This window comes from Siniperca chuatsi, linkage group LG20, assembly GCF_020085105.1.
Source record: "Siniperca chuatsi isolate FFG_IHB_CAS linkage group LG20, ASM2008510v1, whole genome shotgun sequence".
Taxonomy (NCBI): domain Eukaryota; kingdom Metazoa; phylum Chordata; class Actinopteri; order Centrarchiformes; family Sinipercidae; genus Siniperca; species Siniperca chuatsi.
Window position 1 is genome coordinate 17,210,968 of NC_058061.1, and position 21,889 is coordinate 17,232,856.

The following is a 21,889-nucleotide window of genomic DNA, read 5'->3' on the forward strand; positions in this document are numbered from 1 at the left end:
ATAAACGCTGTGTGTTTTTGTGCAGTAATCAGTGAGGCATTGCACACGTTGTGAATCATCTCACGTGATGCTACTCAGCCAATCATATCTGTGCATTCCGACTAGAGTCAGTGAGTGAAATACACACACACACACAGGGACACAGACGAGTCAGATAAATAATTTCACATGGCGTGCTCTAAAAAGAGGAAAGTAGACAGCGAAAACAGAGCTTTTAATCAAGAATGGACTGTTCCATGTTCAATCTTCCTACAGGCAGTTCAAAACCAGTATGTCTCATATGTTCAGAGACCGTGGGGATTATTAAAAGCGGCAATGTGAAGTGCCACTATACGAGACAAAGCACAGAGCATCTTTTGAGCAGGTTAACAAAGGGGATGGATTTTGGTCATTTTGCTAACAAAGGGGGATTGGAATCCCACATCAAATCCCCTACTGCCCATATCGCTATTTTCCAAGCTAAGTTACTGTAGCAGTCATATACCGGTCGAGCACACCGGCAAGAGAATAAAGTGGTGCAGGCTCACAGCACTGGGGGTATAACGAGAACTTAGGTTACAGCGGCTCACAAGTCCCTCGGCTGGCTTTCAGGAAGTTGGGGAGGGGGGCCTTAAAAATACAGGAGCTAAACAGGCTTGTTTCAGACAGAGGATGTACTGAGGGGCTGCATAAAGGGCCAGTATAAGATAAATAAGGATTTTTTTTTAAACTATGAATCATGCAAAGCTACTCTAGTGGAGTCCTAGAACAAAAATATAGAGCTGGAAATAGCATAATATGACCCCTTTAAGGACTTGTATGCTCGTTTTTATGCTCCTGTGATAATTATAATTATCCGTCTTCCTGCAATACTTCAAACCATCATGAAAATTAGAATCGGAGCATAATGAACATGAACAGATTCCACTTTAGCCTTTACTATGCTGTTACCTTTGGACAGAGCCAGGCTAGCTGTTTCCCCCTGTCTCCAGTCTTTGTGCTAAGCCAATTTAACCTGCTGCTAGTTTCAGCTACATATTTACTATACTTCAGAGTGGTATTCTCATCTAACTCTGCGCCAGACAGCAAATAAGTGTATTCCCCAAACAATTGCTTTAAGCCAAAATGCAACACAGTTGTAACCAGATGTTTATCTGTGGCGAGATAAACAGGGAGACTGTAATTTGATTTTCTAGCTTGTCACACTCTTAACAGCCAGCCAACTTGGCAGAGCAGATGTGAGTCCAGTTTCCTACATTGTGTTTATAATCTCTCTGGTATAAGACTATTTAAACTCTATCTCACCAGATTTTTATGTATTAATAACATGAATCATTTGCATACAATCACAATTTAGTACAGTACAAATGTGAGGTAGTCTCCTCATTTTTTTGTAACTGTGGTTTGTGCTGCCATTTCCATGACTGTTCATGGATTCACAGCAAACCAGTTCATGGCAGAGTGCCTGAAAAGATGGAGATGCACCTGTGCTTTGATAGGATATTGAATTTTCTCAATTGTGCTCTGCAACCAGACATAATCCATTATGAAATGAGAAAATTGGTGACCTCGTGCCAGGCCCTTTTGGCCTCCTATGAAAAATAAAGGAGTCTTTCATCGTGACTGGAGTGAATGTTGTTTTTTGAAAAATTCTATTAGATGCATGAGAGAGAGAAGGGCTTCAGCTCCATCTCTACAATGTATGCCCAAACTCCTCTCACACAGCCTCACTTTCAGTTTACTTACATTCATGTAGCCTTCAGTGAGCCAGTCGTCTGTATAAACTTCATCACATTGGGGAATCTTGTCTCTTATTCTTTCTTCTACACAACCTCACGCTGTCTCTCACTCTGATGCTCTTTTTAATTATCTCTACTCTCTCTCTCTCTACCTTGTCAGTCAGTGTATGTGTGTGTGTGTGCGTGTGTGTGTGTGTGTGTGGTTTGAGTCAGTGCCAGGGCAAAGTGATTAATTAGTAACAACACAACTTTCTTTGCCTTGACAGTTGGACTGTGATGGTTTTAAGGCCTTTGAGCGCACATTGTGGCTCAACAATGCACCGCTGAGATGAAACAGGGAGAAAATGGAGGAACTCAATATTGTCGGGTTGTGGCCACACAACTTCTCCTTCTGTTTGCTGTGGAGCAACAAAAGGCCATCTGTCTGAGCACCTATAAGAGGGCTGAAAGGAGAAAGAGGGGAGGAAGAGTTTGTATTTATAGGACTGTGTTGAGATTGTCCATCTATATTCTTTTCTTGTGCTTTCTGCCTAAATTATTTTGTCCACACACCTCCTTTGTATCTCTGCCAACAACTTTTTTCTCACTGTCTTCATTCTTTATGCATCCTTATCCCTCTCCCTTTCTCCTATTTCACGTTTCTCCCTTTCGTTCCTTCCTCTTGCTCTCTGCCTAATGTTTTTCTTACTTCTCAAGTGGCATTATTGGGGCTTTTAACAGAAAGTATTCACTTAGCAAGGATACCTTCGCCTTCAGTAACAGGAATTTGCAATTATCAGTCAGGCTCAGAGCAGCGAGAGAACAATGCTGAAGAGAGTGTCCTCTGAATTCCCACACATATTTTAACATTCAGCTGTGCTTTCAAGTCAGACTGTGCAGTTCTGTTACACTTCCCTGCTGCACTCGTACAACTCTGTCGAGCTGCCGGCGCCGCCCTTCATATCCATTTGTACATTTGTGGATGTGTTATCCTGCCATCTGGTTTCTGCGTCTTCCAGAGGAGGTGCAGCTTTAGGTGAAATTGTGGAGGAAGCCTGATCTACTGACTAATCAATTATGGCCATAGTTGAGAGGGATACTTTTAAAGTGTGCTGGGGTGTGTAGGACTGATGGCCTGCTAATCACAGTCAGAACATAAAGCCTACTGGATTTCTTGTAAATCATCAACATACGTTTGACACATGATTAACTGTGGTTTAAAGCCACTGGATTATTTCTAGCTGTATGTGCTGCATTGATGTTGGAGAGTAGACTCATACGTTCAACACACCTTTTGAAATCTAATTATCACTTATTGAATTAGGAGAATACATTACAGTTAGCAAATTTTGCAATCAGGAGACTGTAATTGTTATAAAACATGTTCCTACACCATAAGCAAAAGAGTTAATTTATTTTAAAGCTGGAACAGGCAACTTCACATACTAATAGATAGTAATAGTAAATGCATAATGGTTAAAATATATAGCTAAAAGTAACTGACAAATGGTTAAAATATATAGCTAAAAGTAATGGATAAACAGTTGAAATAGTTCCACACAACTGTTGTAAATATAATCTAAGTACCAGTATTGCGGTAAACTGCATTAGCAGTTCACCTGCAGCGGTTTCTTCCAATTACTTCTCATGCTAAAACAGCAGTTTATAGTTCAGCTGTGTGGTAAAATATCTTTTAGAGTACGTGACCGAAGCGGAGCACAAACTCTGTAAACTATGCAGGCGGTTCAACAAGTAGCTCAATGAGATACGCAGACTTTCACCCCAACTCAGAGCAATAGGGCTGATTGCAGAGCATTTAACACTTATAGCATTCACTGCAGAAGATCACCCAAATGTCACAACTATGTCCAAGAACAATGGTCCCATTCCGCAAACCCCCAAAACAACACGCTGAAATGGCTGCATGTGACAGATTTTTCTTCCCTGCCACTGCAGCAGAATTAACCTCTGGTCAGCATCATGAAGATGGTCAGACGATCAAATGATTCTGACTGGTTGGCATTTTGAGAATTGTTTCTCTACTAAAAAACATTACCACATTATCTTACAAATGTGAAAAAATCCCATCAGAAATTACAACAAAGTGTAATTTTATGATTCACATAGTTCTGTTTTTAAAACCAACCTTCCTTTATGGTGAAAATCCCAGGAAAAGATTGAGGTATTCCCCTGAAGTAATCATTTTAAATGTTAGATTTTTTATTTTTAAAATCACTGGAAATTCTTCAACCCTAATGTAGACCAAGTGCTCACTACACAGTACATTCAAGACATTCTCACACAGCACCTGTTCCCAGGATTTAGGTTGTGTCTATAAAGCATCTCAGATGCGGACTAATGCCTTTTTTTGTTGCACTTCAACTTCTATTTTTAGGCTAATAAGTTAAACGTACATAAAAAATGTCAGCTATAATGTCAGTAATATACTGAAACTTGTATTCAGGGACATGAGTATTTCAGCTATAATACTGACGTGAATGTACTGGCATGCATGGTAACATTATTGGTAAAATCTTGTGTAATAGACAGCAGATGCAGCTTATACATATATACACCCTGGATTCAGTCCAAATGTGTATTAGGCAGCATGACATACAATAAGCTGCAGCTGTAGAATGATGGCAAGAGTCCATCAGTTCATGGCATGAATGGATGTTAATGTGTCCTGAGAACTGTGGAGCATGGACAATATTTCTAAAGCTGTATCTAAAAATGTGAACGAGAGATCTTCTTGTCAAGATGCCCCTTTAGCAAATCATTTGACCAACAAGTGCCCCTCTGGAGCTGCTCATTGGCCAATAAGACTGGAGCTTTAAACCGTCAACCGTACTAAACCTGATTGTTACTTTGTCCTGTCATGTGTCCTTGCCCACAGAGGGTGGTCAGATCAACAACAACGTGGGACCAGGCTCAAACATGGGCCAGCAGCACCCGTACCCTTCCCTCAGCCAGCTGGCTCATGTCTACGAACAGCAGCAACAGCAACAGCAACAGCAACAGCAACAGCAACAACAGCAGCAGCAGCAGCAGCAGCAAAACAAGGATATCAACAAGTACGCCTCCCTGAAGGCTGTGGGTGAGTGTCTGTCAAGTTCTGTTATTATCTTAACATCTTTAAATTTTAAGACAAACTGAAGAACAGAGGAATTTTCAGTTCAAGATAGGCAGTGTGCTTGATGTTGCACTATTGGTTATAAAAAACGAGTGTTGATTTTACCAGTTGTTGCTGCTGGTTCTGACTCTAGCAGTGTTTAGAGAGGGTGCATCCACAACACAATGAATCTTGGGGCTTTCCTTAGTCTTGTTGGCAAAGTCACCATATGATGCATCCTGAGTTGACAGTCAACGCCAAACACAAAGATGATTTTTCCAGAGGTCACCAGGAACGATGTGACTAAACTATAGCAGGCAGATTTGACAGGTGTTATTGACTGCACTACCAAATTGGACGTGCTGTAAAACAGAAACAGCCTGCTTATCAAGCTGTTCGACAGCTTAATGCATGCCACCAAATTCAATGAGCTCAGTTGCCAGTGCAGCTGATCTGAATTTGCCTCACCATGCCCACATGTATTGGCAGCGTCATCACTATTTCATAACCTGAGTTAATTTGAGATTGACATGTGACTTTTTCAGTGTGTGTCTGTCAGCTTGTTTATGCTAGACAGGTACCCTGCCCTTACTTCATTTAAAATTCAGCCCACTCACGCCAGGTATTATCTACAAACACATCTAGATATCTGTAGAAACAGTTACAAGATGCTATTTGTCTGCATTTGTGCCCTTTATTAGATAACAATCAGACAGAGCTTGTCTTTGAAAAGCTGTTGCCTGCATGCCAAGCAGTAGAAAGTAAAATATTTGATTTAAGTGACAAATGGTCACTTAGGTGTGAACTTTCCCTGTATTGTAAATGTCAATGTGGAGGGCACTGACTTACCCCCAGACATGTTGCAATAATAGATTATCATGATTGTTTATGCTCAGTGCTGCTTTGTGTCCTGGAAGCAAGAAGATGTTGTGTAATTATTGGAGCAGTTTATATAATTGCCAGCAAAACTGAAAACAGAGAAACAGATGAATAATAAGTAATAAGTGGACACGTCATCTTTAGGGCTTAAAGGAAAGCCACGCAACAAATACATCAATGAAAATGGTGATTAACACTGTCATTGTGAGTCCTGGACCCTGGCATCTTTATTGTTTGTTGGTGTATTTTTATAATTCCCAGATAACTGGCCAAATATAGACATCAGGCAATAGATATTTTTAGCACAGCTGTGTTTGATTGCAGAAAATTGTTCACTTATCTAAAATGCCAACGGAAGACGTCTTGGTGTCAGTTGCCGAGGATCAAAGAACAAAGGGATTCTTTCTCAACATTTTGCACCAATATTCAACAAGGAGAGAAGGAATCCATCACAGGAGAGGCAGAGATGCCAATTTCTCCACTGACAGGAGCTTCAATAGATCCGAGTGCAGTGCAGCCACAAGACACGCCGCAACTGGAAAACCTTACTCTCTGATGTTAGGCTACAGCTTTCCTTTCATCTCACCGCACCTAAAACCAACAGATGGTTGCAGCACATACTCTGGGGATTGAGGGTGGCATTTTGGGAAATGTAGGAAATCTGTAACTGTAGGGAAAATAGATGAGGCAGGTTGATGGAAAATAGGTACAAGGAAAAGGCTAATTCAAGCATAATTACTGGAATTAATTATTACAAATTGAGAATATACTCAGTACAGTAACAGTATTCAAACATGTATTTTTCCTTCGAAACAATATATTTTGCTGCTCAAAAGTGTTCTTCCTGAACTTATATTGTCTGGGAATCAAACCTGAAGAGACAAACAATAAGCATTGTTTTGTTTGTTTCACGCATCAAAACAGTGTTTGTGAATACTTCATACCCCATCACCCCAGAGACTAACGTTAGGACCCAATCTGTTTCATTGCAAAGCTAGCGCCAGTACAGCATTGTGGATACCGATGGAGAGATAACATAATGGCACCACAGCGGTGCGCACTGCTTTTCTTTGTCCTTTTTTTCCCCCTTACTCCAGAACACATAGACCAACTTCTGTTTTACAAAAGACATTTAGCCAGTGATGTTGGTCAGTAAATTACACATTGATTTCATTATTCTCACACAGGCAGAAGACTGCAACATGCTTCCAAATGAATGCAGTTAACCTTTTCAAATAAAAAAGCTGTGTACTCCCACGCACTTTTCTCTGCTTTTTTTCTGTTTGACAGTGACCTTCATCAAGACCATTTAGCATAATAACTGCCAGTTATGTTTCATATTGCATTTCAGCGGACTGAATGGTATGGCACAAAATGAGAGAAAAACGCTTGTATTTATTGAATCAAGAATTAGTTTTGAATCAATAATTCATTCTGAATTAAAGCGAATCATGAGATTTCCAAATATTCCCACCCCTAGTAACAATTTTGGAGTGGAGAGGGACTTTAATTCAAAATTCAAATGCCAGTGTTTTATTGTTCACATGAACAGGGAAACAATCTCCCAGAAAAGTCTAACTGCATAACTATCCAACGATAACTTTGACAAAAATGTACCAGACTAAATGTTCACTGTGATTGATTTCTATTCTGAGGCGGTATTAAGTCTCAGCGAGTTGAATTTTATAATGTTCTGAAAGCAGTGACCGCCTGGAGGGAATAAAATCAATCTAAAAAGCTGTGGTGGGCACTGAAAAATGGTTGGAAGTAATGTAAAGTGAACACTTTTTCAAGATAATGGGACAAAATGTGTAAAACTACCAGTGTGGTTCATTTACAATGAGGCAAATTTGTACACTGGGTTTACACATGGCACTCTGCAAAGATTGAATTGGGTCCAGGCAGCAATGTAGAAATTACATTCAAACTTTTTAGCACGTGTCAGTATACTTAAAAAGGCCCTTCACCACTTCTCCTAGACCATTTTCCTTCCCCATTTGCTCTTCTAACCTGTAATGTGTCTTGGTTAGTTTTTCTCTCCCTCATCTTCCTCCTCCAGTCCCTCCCTCTCCGCTTCTCTCCCTCCCTGCCCCCTTCATTTCCTCTCACCTTTTCTCCTGCTCCTTCCCTCCCACCGCTCCATATTTCCCATCTTCTCTTCTTTCATATCATTGCCTTTATCGTCCGCCTTCTGCCCTCTCCTCTGCATTTTCACTCACCTTATTTTTTGCTTCTTTTGTCTCCCCCTCCCACATCTCCGCACCATCTCCTCTTCACCCCCAATCCATCACACTCCATATCACTCCTTAAAGAATCATTGGGCTGCTAATCTCGATCCTCCCTTATAGCGGCTCATATCTGATTCCATTTCTGTAATTGAAGAAGGCCCCCTCGAGCTCACACTTGACTGACAGATTTCCATTCCACAAGTGGTATTCAAAGAGGCTCCTATGAAATGATTGGAAACCTGTCCAGAGATATACAGCACAGGAACCCTGGATTCCAGGAGGCAAACTGCCATTACTGTGAGTCAAATGATAGGAACGTTACACACAAGCTGTGAAAAATGTGTATTGTGTGTGTGTGTGTGTGTGTGTGTGTGTGTGTGTGTGTGTGTGTGTGTGTGTGTGTGTGTGTGTGTGTGTGTGTGTAAGAGAGGGAGAGGGAGCGAGGGACTAAATGACAGCAAACAAAACCAAAATTCCAGCGGTGGCTCTTTTTGAAGTCACCTTTGTGTGAGCGCCGCTAATCTTGAGCAACATAAATGGACTTTGCTTTTCTTTTCTTCTCCTCTGCTACACAGTCTAGTGTTTTCGCTGCCTGTTGACCCCATGAGAAATAGAACCAAGTCGAAGATCAACACCATTTTCCCAACACTCCCCAACTGCCTTTTCCTTTTCTTTAATTGCCTCTGCCACTTTCCCAATGGTCTACCGTCCAGCTGATAAGCCACACTTAAGTCAGTCAATAGCCATCTCCACTGTCCCCCTGTGCATCTATTCAAGGTCACTTTATCGAATTCTAACTGCGACCAAGGCAAAAAGCTACCAATAAAGTTTCCTGGATGCAGACCTGTAACTCAGTCCAGAGGAGGATGCAGTCTTCTACTAGTACAAATGACCAATCATGGCCCACGTCTAATGCACACTAAATGTAAACATAAACCCTAAAGAGACAACAGTGTGTACATGCCTCTTAATAAGTTAGTGTGTCATGGGTCATCTGCAAAGTGGGGATGGAATTCCCCAGAATTTTGCTCAGTCTGGCAAGGGATACAGAAGTATCTGCTGTCGTACCACCAGACTACAGAGCAGCTTCTTTCTTCTGTGAGACTCCTCAACGCCACCTCATCCTCCGCACTCCACCATAAATATGTGACGTGGAACTTTCGGTTATGCTGGTTTTGCACATTACTATACCACTACCTTATATAATATATGTATATAAGTAACTGTTTATATTGTTTTTATTTTTATTCTATTCTAATTTTAAATATTTGTATTGATGTTCTGTAGCGTGAAGGGGGTCTACAACTTTAATTTCATTGTGCAGCTCTTTGTTGTAGAATAACAAATAAATGTACCTTGATCCTTTTAAAAAACATTTTTTCCAAATCACGCTTGCTACTGTGCTGCATCTTCTTACATCACATTCATACAGTATCTCAAACTGGAATCTGCCCAGTACAACCAGTCTACTGCTGATGGCTGCTGGGTAAGGCTTTAAGAACTTTTGCTTCATCACCCAACAAGTCACAAACCTGCTTTTATAGACTTTAGGCTTCCACACAACCCACCTGCTGCTGTATTATTTATTGCAGTGTTTAGTATGCAGCACTCAAATTAAACTCAGCAAAAGATCTTTATCGTTATGAAATTTTAAAAAGTATAAAGTTTTTTGAGAATATGTAGATTATAACCATATATCTTCACACCTCAGATGTTATTTAATCATCTATAATCCTCTTACATGCAAATGAGTTTCAAAAATGAAACATGGAAGGAGAAATTTTCAGCCTTTTTTGTTAATTGGTTTGGTACAACATGAGGAAGTGATATCTTAATAAATAAAACTCTACAGCCATGTTAGCGGCTGTGTGAGGCTGTACTTGGCACAACAATGCTTTGATCCTCAATGCTAATGCTAGCAAGGCAACGTGCTCACAATGACAGCTGTAATGTTTTTCATATTCACCATTTTAGTTTGGTGTGTTAGCATGCTAACATTTGCAAATAAAAAAACTAAACAAAAATGTAAACCTCATAGTAGCACTAAAGGAAAAGTCAGTAGGATTCATCCTTTGGCCATTATGAATGTCTGTACAAACTTTCATGCCAATCCATCCAATAACTGAGTTATTAGATAGACTGGTAGACCAAAGGGGTGGACCGACCCGAGACATTGACATTGTCAGAGCCAAGCCGCTAAGGTGGCTAAAATGTTTATGACCATAAGATGTCACATTCTCTAGCACAAGCAGTTCGCACCTGTATCTCTAATAGCCCTTATTATCTGCTACAATTGCCAAGAGTCCAGTCTCTTTGCCTGACATTACTGTATTTCCACAGTAGAGATAGCAGCTGATCTACTACAAAGAGCAGGTTCAGATTACATCTCACATCCTGTGCCAACATTGAATATCTTTATATTAGACCATTTTCCTGCCAAAGACTACAACAATTTATCTGTAAAGAGTTTGCTTTTCAGATTGAAAAAGCATTTACTTCATCATAGGACAAGAAAACTCTCCACTGAAACCCAGACTAATGGATGTTTTTGGGTAGGGTGGCAGCACTATGACAGGGAGACCCACCCACTTAGAGTAAATACTAAAAAAAGGAAATGTATTGGAGGTTTTAAAGACTTTTAAAACTAATAAACCCTTCATCACCTTGGCAGTAGACAACCTGATTGGCTAATAAAAAGCAGATTGACATACTGGTCTAACCGTAATTAGGTCCTTATGTTTTTGGCACTGAAGGACCTCAAGGAAGCAGTGCTTGATTTTTTTTCCCCCTTATGCACAATGTGTGTTAGTCTCTGTGGGATGCTGGCCTTTCTCAGGCAGAGGCATGCAGAGCCCACACTGCGTAACAGCGGTGTTTTCCGTTTCCACTCACGTACGCTGCTGGATGTGTGCATCGTCGTGCTGACAGCCGCCGGATTGATTCACCCGTCGCCTGAGCAAGTTTGATCCCCAGGGGCGGTCTAGCGGCGACTCGGCGGGTGAGACGCCGCTCCCCCTCCGCCCCCTCCTCACCCACAAGCCCCTCTGCTATCCCCTCACAGGGACGCTCGCTCATTTCTCTCTCCTTTTCACAGAGCGATAAACTAGATTTATAGTTACAGCGGCAAAGCAAACTCGCTGAGTGTGTTAACTTTATCTTCAAGGACGTGCAGGCAACAAGGGCTAAAGAGTAATGACTCGACTGAACGTGAATTCGGCAGGGAAAAAAGGTCACATTTCGCAGTGATAAGAGAGACTGTAGCTTGGTGACAGTGACTGGCAGAGGGAGGAATGAATGTGAGGCATTAAACCAGACTGCTCGAAGGCTAAAGAAACACACGCACACACACAGACACACACATATACAGAAGACATGGGAGGATGCTTACACCAACACATAGAGGCTGACGCTTCTGTGTGCTGATTCAGTCTGCGTGTAAGTAGATAGATACATGTGGGTGTCTGTTGGATGTATGTATTTCCTCATACTCGTTACCCCTTAAAAAATGATTTGTCACAATAACTTTGGCTTGTTTCTGCAACTTTCTTGTCTGATTGAAAAATAAGGAAGCAACCCCTTAACTATGCTGTGTTGTGTTGGGTGCGGGAATAATGGACAGGAGGCTGTTACTCAATGTTTTGAGCTACAGACAATTGGATGTATAAGGGATGCTGCCATGTTGGAAGAATGACCACTATAGTGCATGTTTTAATGGTTTGTCTGCAACTTTTTTGTTGGAACCAAAACACCTTCTCACCACAGAGAAATTAGATGTTCTCTTGGCTATATAAGGGAGGAAGAGGCGAAGTGCAGGAGACATTCTGGGCTTTCCTTTTGATTTAACTCCTCCGGTGGCACGACAGGCCTCTATATGCAGGCGTTTACAGTAGCCCAAACACCCTGCTTGGTCAGTTACAGTAGATGAGGGTAGGCTGACTAACAAAGTTAAAGTATATTGGGTTTGTTATACGATCTTTTCAGATTGTAGGAGTGAAAAAGGGATGGGATGTTTTCTATCCAAACTTCCGTATGTGTGTGTGTGTGTATGTGTGCTTACATGTGCATTTCTTAGTTTGCAGCTGATCTGCAAACTGCTGAAAGTCTTATTATATGAGTCACTCTATAACTTTTTTTTCTGTTCCACAGTAGCAAAACAGATGAACTGAGGATTTCTTTTTTCACAACTGACAATTTAAAAAGAGCAAACAGTCAAATTGGAGGAAGCAAATGCATTTAGATTTCAATATTTAACCCAAGATTTCTGCTGTGCTCTTTAGCACATCCATACACTCTTTCATATCCACATAACATTTTCATTAGTTTTGTTTTTCTCTCTCCCTCTTCTGTCAGCTGCCAAGTACAACGGTGAAATCTACAAGCGTCGGCTGATGGTGGAGCTGCCAACGAAGGGTGGGCTTCCTCTCCAGCCCATGGGCAACTCCAGACCCTCCATGGGAAACATGTCGTCAATGACTCCTCCGATGACTGCCAACCCCATGGCTTCTAACCCAATGACCTCCAATCCCATGAACCCCACCATCACCCAGATGACCTCCATGACCCCAATGACGTCAATGATGCCCATGACCTCTAGGACACCCATGACTTCCCTCACTCAGATGTCCTCCATGACCCCTATGACCTCCCTGGGTCCACTGACTCCTGAGCCAGTGGCCACCTATGTCACTGAGATGCCCAGCATCTCCTCCGTCTCAACCCTCCCAACTGAACGGCACATAGCTGGTGGTGGAGGAGGAGGGGGACACAAGCCAAATGGCCAGAAACCCAAAGGCAGCCATGGTCACATTGCCCACAGCTCTCACAGCTCTCACACTCATGCTCACAGCCACAGTAGCAAGCCGCCAGGACTCGGGGCTACCTCCCTGGCACACATGGCGGGGACCATGCCAGGTGGCATGTCCCTGGGCATCTCCAGGGCCGCAGAGACCGCCATTGGCTCCAGCTCGGCTACAATGGGCCGCCCATTGGCGTACAGTTCTAACACAATCGCAGCTGGGCATACAATGGGGCTGGGGCTGAAGGGCTGGGATGGGACTGAGACGGTGGGCCGGAGGAAGACCTACGGGCACAAGAGGCCTCAGTGTACCGTGCTGGAGCCAAACCAGCTCCACAGCACCAGAAACCACAGCCACAGCCACCACTTCCTCCCCACACAGCCCTACTTTGTGACCAACAGCAAGACAGAGGTGACTGTGTGAGAGAGGAAGAAAGGGAGAAAAAGAGGGAGAATGGATGCATGTGGAGTGGTGGCACAAGTAATCTCTGAGTTGAGACACCAACTCCTGGGGTGGTCAAAGTTGCAGATCTATGTGTGTGTTTGTGTGGCTCGTTGGTATACTGGTGAATGTGGTGGGACAGTGACACTGTGTCTGAGTGGTCCTCGTTTCAAACAGAGTTCACCAATCAAATCACTGAACAGACCTTTGTTGTCAAGAGGTTGGTGGCATCTGTAACCATAACTTCAAAAAGCCTACAGAGCAGGGATGTCTGTCCACTTGTGATGATATTAGAGTGTTATCTAACAGCTAATATCTACTCGGTAATAATAACAATATCTGAGTATTACAGTGCAACTACATACAAAGGATAAAGTGGGAAACTGCAGATAATGAAATGGATTGGCGTAACAAACCAAATCTGAGAAGCAATATACAGGATCAAGTGTAAAGCGCCGAAGTGTCATGTGAAAGAAGAAATACAGCGGGTTTACCCACAAACCTCGCAACAAGACTTCTGCTCATCTGCCCAACAAAGCGTCAAATGGTATGGAAGAAAAAAACATTCCCTTATGATTCACCCCCAAATCTCCTGAGGGCTTTCAAAAAGGCACACATGATGAGGGCGCTGGGCTTTGGACTGCAGACATGCAGGGCTTTGTACTGTGGCTATTCAGAAGCACCTTCATAAGCTCTGCAACTGAAGGTCGCCCTTCCTTTTCCACATGGCTCTAGCACAGAGAATGGAGGCTGTCACACTGGCATTGTTCTGGTCTGATCTTGTCTGTGTGGTGACAGCTGGCCCAGAGGAGGGCTAAGGAGGCAGGGAGGCAGCATCTGGATGTTGCTGCAGCTAGCGGAGGCTCCTCGGAGCACGATTCTCGTACACACACACACACACACACACAACTCCACACATTCATGCACATGCAGACACGTTTTCCCTCTCTCTCTCTTTCTCTCTCTCTCTCTCTCTCTCTCACACACACACACACACACACACACACACAAACATATACTGTAGAAATACTGCACACCAGGGTTTGACCAATTTAAGTTTTTAAAGAATGATACCAATAATTATAGAATTAAGTTACAGATGGCTGATAATTTAGTTTAATTTCTGCATTTTTGTTACCTTTAAATTTGCATTTCAAAAACTCAATTCAGTGTTTCCCCAAAATGATATTCTTGTCAGTAAATTTAGACCATCACAGTACTCTAAAACTCTTAAATTAATCCCCCACCTCATCCAATCTATGACAGGGTACAGTTTGGGACGCATAAATACTTTTAAATTAGAAAACTATTTACAAAAGGGTTGCACATTTAAATGAATGGCTTAACATTTTCAGAAATACTTGTATTCACTTTCTTGCCAAGAGTTAGATGAGAAGATTGATACCATTTTTACATCTGCGCGTTAAACATGAAGCTACAGCCAGCAGTCGGTTAGCTTAGCTTAGCACAAAGACTGGAAACAGGGTGAAACAGCTAGCTTGACTCTCTCCAGTAGTACAATAACAGAATCTGCCTACAAGCACCTCAAAAGCTCACTAATTAATATGTTATATCTAGTTTATGTAATCCAAACAATGTGTAAAAACAACACTTTGTTGGGAGGTTATGTGCCAGACTATTTCTTTGCCAGGGAAAGTAACTTCCTGAAGTCTTATTGTCAGGTTGTCAGGCAACAAAATGTCAAACTATTTCTTTAAAATAATTTTAAAAAATGTGCAAACAATAAATCTGTTTTAATGTAGCTGTGGTCAGGAATTGCCTTGATCATACTGGAAGTGGACAAAATGACTTATTAAATGAAAAATGTAAATAAGTTTAAGGCGAAACACAGAGCACATATAAAGTATGGGTCAACTAGGCAACTATACGCCTAACATATTTCATTAGGTGGACCTAATGTAAGCTTTGGCTTCTCAACATTTTATCTGTGCACAGATTTTGCATAGGATGTTATACTTCTCTAGTTTTAGACAAAAGCAAGAAACTACAGTGAAAAGTGGGTGTGTCAGGAATAAAAAATACCACAATTTTTTGCTGGTAATGGAAAGACACTGCCACAAGAAACTAGGCTTGATTAGATCACTCACTGTACTCAAGCTCTAGCTAAAAAAAAACATCAAAACCAGCAGGGAAAAAAACTATCTGGGTTACATGACTCAGACATAAAAATAAATCCTTAAGTCTAACAAATAAGCCAAATCTTCTAAGGGCTTCTCCGAGCCTATTTGGTTGTTTTGTAATGATGTGAGACTTATTAGCAGCTGCAGCCACAGTTATCATTTTGACCTTGTTATCTACAGTGCTGCTTCCACCTCTAAGACCCTTGGGATTAAGATGCATGTTTAAGTGATCAGATTGTAATCAGACAATGTTTAGCCAAATTCAAATAAAAATTAGAATGCGCCTAAGACACAGTGAGGACGGATTATAATTGAATTGCTTAAATCATCTCTGGAGGTGGTCAGAGAAGCATTTGGCTTAAGTGTAAATGCAGTTATGTCTTGGAAATGTGTGTGCAGAAAAAGGCGATGGGCAGTATCACACTAACAACAACAGATAGTCAAGACATTTTTGGATAGAGAACAAGCAAAACAAGGTGTTAATTTTAAAGATTGTAAATATAATAGGAAGAGGTGCACATGACAATCTGTGTAGAGAAAAAGACAGTGGATTTCAGTGTGACACATTTTATTGGAATACTACAGCTTCTAAATCAAAAGCCAGATGAAAATAACTAATCCAGCGTAAGATAAGGGGTCTACAGGAGGGGATATTTTTGCTTCATGCTGTGGAACCCCTGCTGCCTTGAGGTTCACATGTGAGACCAAATTGAAGGCATGGAACTGGATTTAAGAAGTCATCAGAGCGTTAAAATGTGGCACCTATACAATCACACCTAACACACACACACACACACACACACACACACACATGCACAGGAATACATTACAGGGTGGACTCTGCTTTCCTTCTGCTCCCACAGTGCCGAGCGGCAGGCTCCATCACAGCAGGGAGACAAAGAGTCAGTACTGTTACTGCGCCTGTTGTACATGAAAGACTGTGAAACTCCAGACCTTGGCCCTTTGTAGCGATAACTGATATTATGCTTTTTATATATAAAAATATACATAGCCTTTCTCTCTTAATCTCTTTCTTTTCATCTTTTCTTCTTCTTCACTTCTTTTCACTCTTTTTTTCTTCTTCTTTGCTCCCTCTTTGTCTGAATGGAAGACCTACAAAGCAGAAATATCTGCGAGAAACAAAAACGGGGCTGTGATGAATCTTTTCTGTGATAGTGGAGTACAGTCATGATGAGACAGTGAATAATAATAATTCACCCCCACCTTGAAAGGCATGATTGATTGGTTTCCCCTTGTGCATTGTTCTAGCAGGAAATATAAGTGGTTGACTCTGTGTGCCAAAAAATGTAATTCAGTTTGCAATTTTGTACCATTGTCCTCTTGAACACTGCGCACATTTCACTCTTTATAACTTTCTGTATGTCTGTGTGTGTGTGTGTGAATCCAACTTATTGTCTCTGAAGAAGTCAAAACTCAAACAAACAAACCAAACAAAGTGAATCATATATAAATGGTGTTCACAATCCCATAAACCTATTTGTGTCCCATGAGAATCCTTTGCAAATTGTGTTGTTTTTTCCCCTCCTTCTTCTATTTATTTCCTCCTTTTCTTGACAGCAGGTGATTTTGTTTGTGACAGAGTTGAGAAGCAGGTCAATGTTTGTTCAGGATGTGCATTATCGGATCAAATTGACTTAATTCAGCAAGGTGGAAATGTGGAAATATATACCCTCCTTGCCACCCCATACTGCTCCATCCTTAAAGCCCATTCAGCTCTGCAAAAGCAGCCACTGTAATAATCGGCAAGCAGGCAGGGTAGTTGAAACAGTTGGTAAACAAAAAAAAACCCTCATCCCTCACCGTAACAGCCAAAATAAGCCTGATAGAAAGTGGTGAATTGGTTGCGCTGGCTGGGACACAGTTGATAGGGTCAGGGCCACAGATGAGTGGGTTCAGGAGGCAGTCATGTCTGACATTTTTCATCAGAAGAGCAGGCTCAGTAACAGAGTCAATAGGAGCTCAGGAACAGTGAGTGTTCATCATTTATTGAAACCATAATCTGTGAGATTCTTGTTTTTCAAAATTTTGACAACACAATTTTGGTGATAAAATGCAGTGTTTGTACTTATTGTCAGTACTGGCTGAACATACTGTAATAATAAAGACATTCAGTACATTCAGAAACTGTAAAGAAAAAGAGGTAAAGGTGAATTCTTCATCATTTATCCTTCTCATTTTGGAGTGCTTTCTGAATTTGAAGGACAATTTTATAGATCACAGATGGTTACTTTTCCTTCCAGAGCAATTAATCAGCTTTACCTCGCTTGAGTTTCTGTACCTTCTGACTGTTTTTTTTTTAATGGTCGTTGCTTATGCCAACTACCCACTTTTTCTGCACATTTTTCTGAGAAAGACACCCTTATTTTCAAAAGTGATTTTGGAATGGCTCAGTCACTGCAAAAGTTCACGGTGAAATCAGTTCCTTTCAATGCCATTGATCAGTGGATTCGCTCATGAAGGTAAAGTAAATGAACAAAAAAATTTCGTGTTCACTTTAACTGGTCAACTTTGCGATGTGAATTTGCGCTGTTGATCAATAGCAAGCCCTCAAAGCCGGTGAGTCGAAAATGGAGGAAGCTATCATTGCTTAGCTTAGCTGGAGAGTATAAAGTATAAACTGCTCCACAGTATGTGCTACCATGTCCCTGGCTGGCTAGTTATGATAGTTTAACAACTAGCCCTGTGAGAAGTCATTATGTCACCAAACTTCTAGAACAAAATATTTTGCTGTGTCACTTCCTGGTGTGACCAGGCCTTTAGTAAATCAAAAATTCACTCACCAGCTGACCATTCTGTAGTAACTGACATCTTGCAGTATAGTGCCAGTGATCACTTTCACCTCTTAGTGTCTTACTACCTACCATTACACTGCCAAATGAGTTCCAAATTTAGGGATGACCACTCAGTGTGAACTTATTGCTCCAAACCATTAAGGTCCTGATTGCCCTGTAGGTGCACTGCCTGCTACAGCTCAAAAGGTTTTGCTTTATTATTTTTTTTCTTGTTGTCTGAATGGAAGTCAAATGAAGAGTGGAGGTGCAATTGGCCTAATTATAGAAATCAGACCCAAGTTAGGCTGGAGCGGTTTACCGGCACACTGATCAGCAACAGAGGCAGGAGCAAGAATCAGGCCAGATGAGCATGCGGCCTGAAGTTACGTGGTGTCAATGCTTCTTTCTGAATACTCTTTGGCCTTGTTACCTGGTGTTAATAACTAATATTATATTGTGTTTTTCACCGATGCAGTATTTTGACTTTACACCCATCTTTCATCAAGTGAGACATTAATAGTCAGTTTATTTAATCAAAGTAATTTCTGATGTCTGGCAAGGACACACTGCATGTCAAAGTAAGTAACAAATTGAAACATAAACTGCAGTGAGCGCTATATTCAGAGACCTCGCCAGCCTTGGATCTTTTTCCTCCTTTGTCCCTTTGAATTGTTTTATCGCATCATAGACCAGGTACCTTGGTACCACAAACTATCTAGCTTGAGCTACGTGCAGTTTGTTGATGTCACGCTACATGATTTTTGAACCCACCCCTTTTTGCACAGGTGCCCCAACCAACCAGTAAGAGTCACTAGTGCACCAACAATGATCCCTGACTGGCTTCCCACACGCAAAAAAACTGCCAATTGTGCTCAGAATTTGAATCCAGGTCTCTGCAACAGAATTTTTCAGCCCTGCATCACCTGAGCCACCAAGCTACATGACTCACCTCTCATAGCCATGTAAACACCACTGTGCTCATTTTTGATGTGCTCCTACTGTAGTGTTTTGAGTCTTGCTCTTAGAAGTGAAACTTCTGAATATGTGTTGAGCTAATGTTGAGTTGGTGAGTTAGCTGGTGGGCCAAGGCTGATGGCAGAGTCTCGTAACGTGTCATAAAAAGCAAACAGCTAGAACAGCAGATGAGCGAGAGTGATTTTGACTTCAATGAAATGTCTCGAAACAAGACTGGAAGGCAAACACCTAACAAACTCACCCACCTGCCCACTCACAAAATACACATTGACAAGGACTAGAAATGACAATGTGCTGAAATCAAGCTCTCTTGTTCAGCAGAGCAGCCAGCCACTGGGTGAAAACCACACAGTGGAATATCTACAAGGGATATTCAATAAGAGACAGAAAAGGAGCTGTACTGGGACCAGTGTCCAGGGGGGCTTTGCGAGTTCTCACTGTGGTCTTTAATCACTGAAATCCAGTGAAATGTGGGGAAGAGCTTCGGTGCTGCAACAGGGACTCAATCCACAGTGGCACACAAAGACAGAAATGGGACTTAATGTCAACACTTGATAGGGAGGAAGCTTTGAATTATTGAAATTGCAAAATGTTGGCGGTGCACGGCACGTGAGTGCTAACAGCTCCATTTTGAAAGCTGTGTATCAGACGACTGTTGGCTCACACACACACACACACACACACACACACATCCACACACACAAATACTCCTCTTTCCAGTGATTTCATGTCGTTACAGTATTTTTTACAGACTCTCAGACTTGTATTGATCATTAATTCCCATATCAATCATTGATTCCTCCAGACAGATTGGCCATTAGTAATATACACTGGAACATGTATTTGTCAGATCTTGCTTGGCTGAGTATTTCTTTACACTCTGTATCCCATTTAAGCTAAAGATGTGAAGCATGGATTGTTCTTGATGTCAGTCTGAATCAGGACAAAGCAGTAAAAAAAAGCAGTCTGTAAATATTCATTTCTTGGTGGAGAGGTAGTTTTTCATTTTAATTTTTCCCTTAATCACTACAGATAACATGCAGTATACTCTTTAGCATACTTTTTTCATTAAAGCAAAGAAAGAGCAGCGTTATCATGATCAGAAAGTGGGGTATGTACAGTACATCTGGGATGACACTAAAGGGCTCAAACACAAGTTACATTTTTACCAGATTTTTCCTCCACTCTTCTATTCTATCTTTTACCGTTGCTGTTTGCTGGACTTGATAGGGTTGTAAACATTACAGCCTATCTGTATGATCAAAAAAAATCTATATTTCACTATATTATCAAAGGGGTTATCGTCAGCTATGTTTACGACTTTGTATAGCATCAGTCTTTATGCGCAATGTTTTCACCAACCTGGAGCTGTCTACTTTTGCACACAGAGACAGAGGAGATGCAGTGTTTGTTGTCCAGTAACGCTCAACATCTGTTTTAAAAAGGGTCTGCTCCTATGGTGTGCTTCATACGTATGATTTTTATCATAAACCTATATTAAATATACTTGCTGTTAGAATTAACGGAAGGATATCAATCACAGTGGATGTGAAAAATACTCTGGCTATTGACCTCTGCTATGGTCCAGAGCCGAGGGATTTTTCATTACCTTTGAAGAATTAATAAGCTATTTGCGATATGACTACTATCCATTAGCAAGCATATGCTTTTATAGAATAACTCATTGATTAACAAATTTTGGTGTTAATCATGCATTACATACAAAATTATGAGATCCAATTTTCTATTTTTGATGTCCAGCCCAGTTTGTGGTATTTATGCATATGTGTATATGGATACATATGGCCCCAACACTGCATTTATGCGTGACTAGTAAAGCATATTTTCTATGGTAGAGCCCATCTCCTGCTATTGTTTGCACAGTAGCTTATAATATGCACCGTGATGCCCCATTGTCCTTTTACTGTTTACTGACTTTATAATTTGTGGAATTAAGTTATGAAAAAGCTGTATTTTGGTACTATTCAAATATTGTTAGAAAAAGAGATATAGCAGACGTTTTGTCCAAGAAATATATTACCAGAGTGTTGCTATGAATTTGTCTGTTTACCTTATTTTGGGGAGGGATGAGAGGGATATTTTTGTTCTTCCTTTGTTGTTGATTTGCCATCTGACAGTATATCACCATTGTTCTATATACAACTTTCTTACGTGGCAATAAAAGATGACTTCTGTAAAAATGCTCCTCTTTTTGCCTTACTTTCCTGTCTCTTTTTATTCTCTTTTGTTTCTTTGTCCTTTTGTCCTCAGGAAGAGATACTGTACAGTCCTTCAGCTCTTCTTTATTCCCCCTCCTTCTTCTCTTCATATCTCCACTCCCACTTTCCTTCTCTCTGTTTCCCTTGGCTCTCTACTTCCCAGCAAACATTTGATGTTAAACAGGCTAACTTTGGAAACACATTTATATATAGCAGCAAAGTAAAAGTTGAAGCAGTGTTCATACTCTGTCTCACAGATGTCAATTCAAACTAATTCCAAATCTGTTTTTCCTATTCCTGTCCATTAAATACTGTTAAATTAGCACCTCGTTCTCTATTTTCTTCACAGTGAGCCTTTGACAGGTGGAAATGTGCACAAGGTGACCAATATTGACATTATAATCCTTAAGATTTTCATGAAATAAAACTCCTTGTTGATACTATTCATCATCTGCATTTTTTCCCAGCAATAGCCATTCAATGTATTTACATTCAGTAATTACCCCTCCATACAGTAGTTCTCATTGTTAGTGGCGGGGTCTGCCATTCACGAACAGGATTTAAATTGTCTACCTTGACATGGCGTTTGTTTGTTTATGTCATTGATAT

At 41.0% G+C, this 21,889-nt stretch overlaps 1 protein-coding gene across 1 annotated transcript in view; it reads left to right on the plus strand.

Moving 5' to 3' along the window:
• The window catches only part of shisa9a (shisa family member 9a), a 51,991-nt gene extending 30,729 nt beyond the window's left edge, over window positions 1–21,262 (plus strand). The window contains exons 3-4 of the mRNA XM_044178496.1: window positions 4,594–4,794; window positions 12,267–21,262. Coding sequence (XP_044034431.1) covers window positions 4,594–4,794; window positions 12,267–13,135 — 1,070 coding nt within the window. The 3' untranslated portion in view covers window positions 13,136–21,262. The remainder of the gene's footprint in view (window positions 1–4,593; window positions 4,795–12,266) is intronic.
• Window positions 21,263–21,889: the final 627 nt, after the last annotated feature.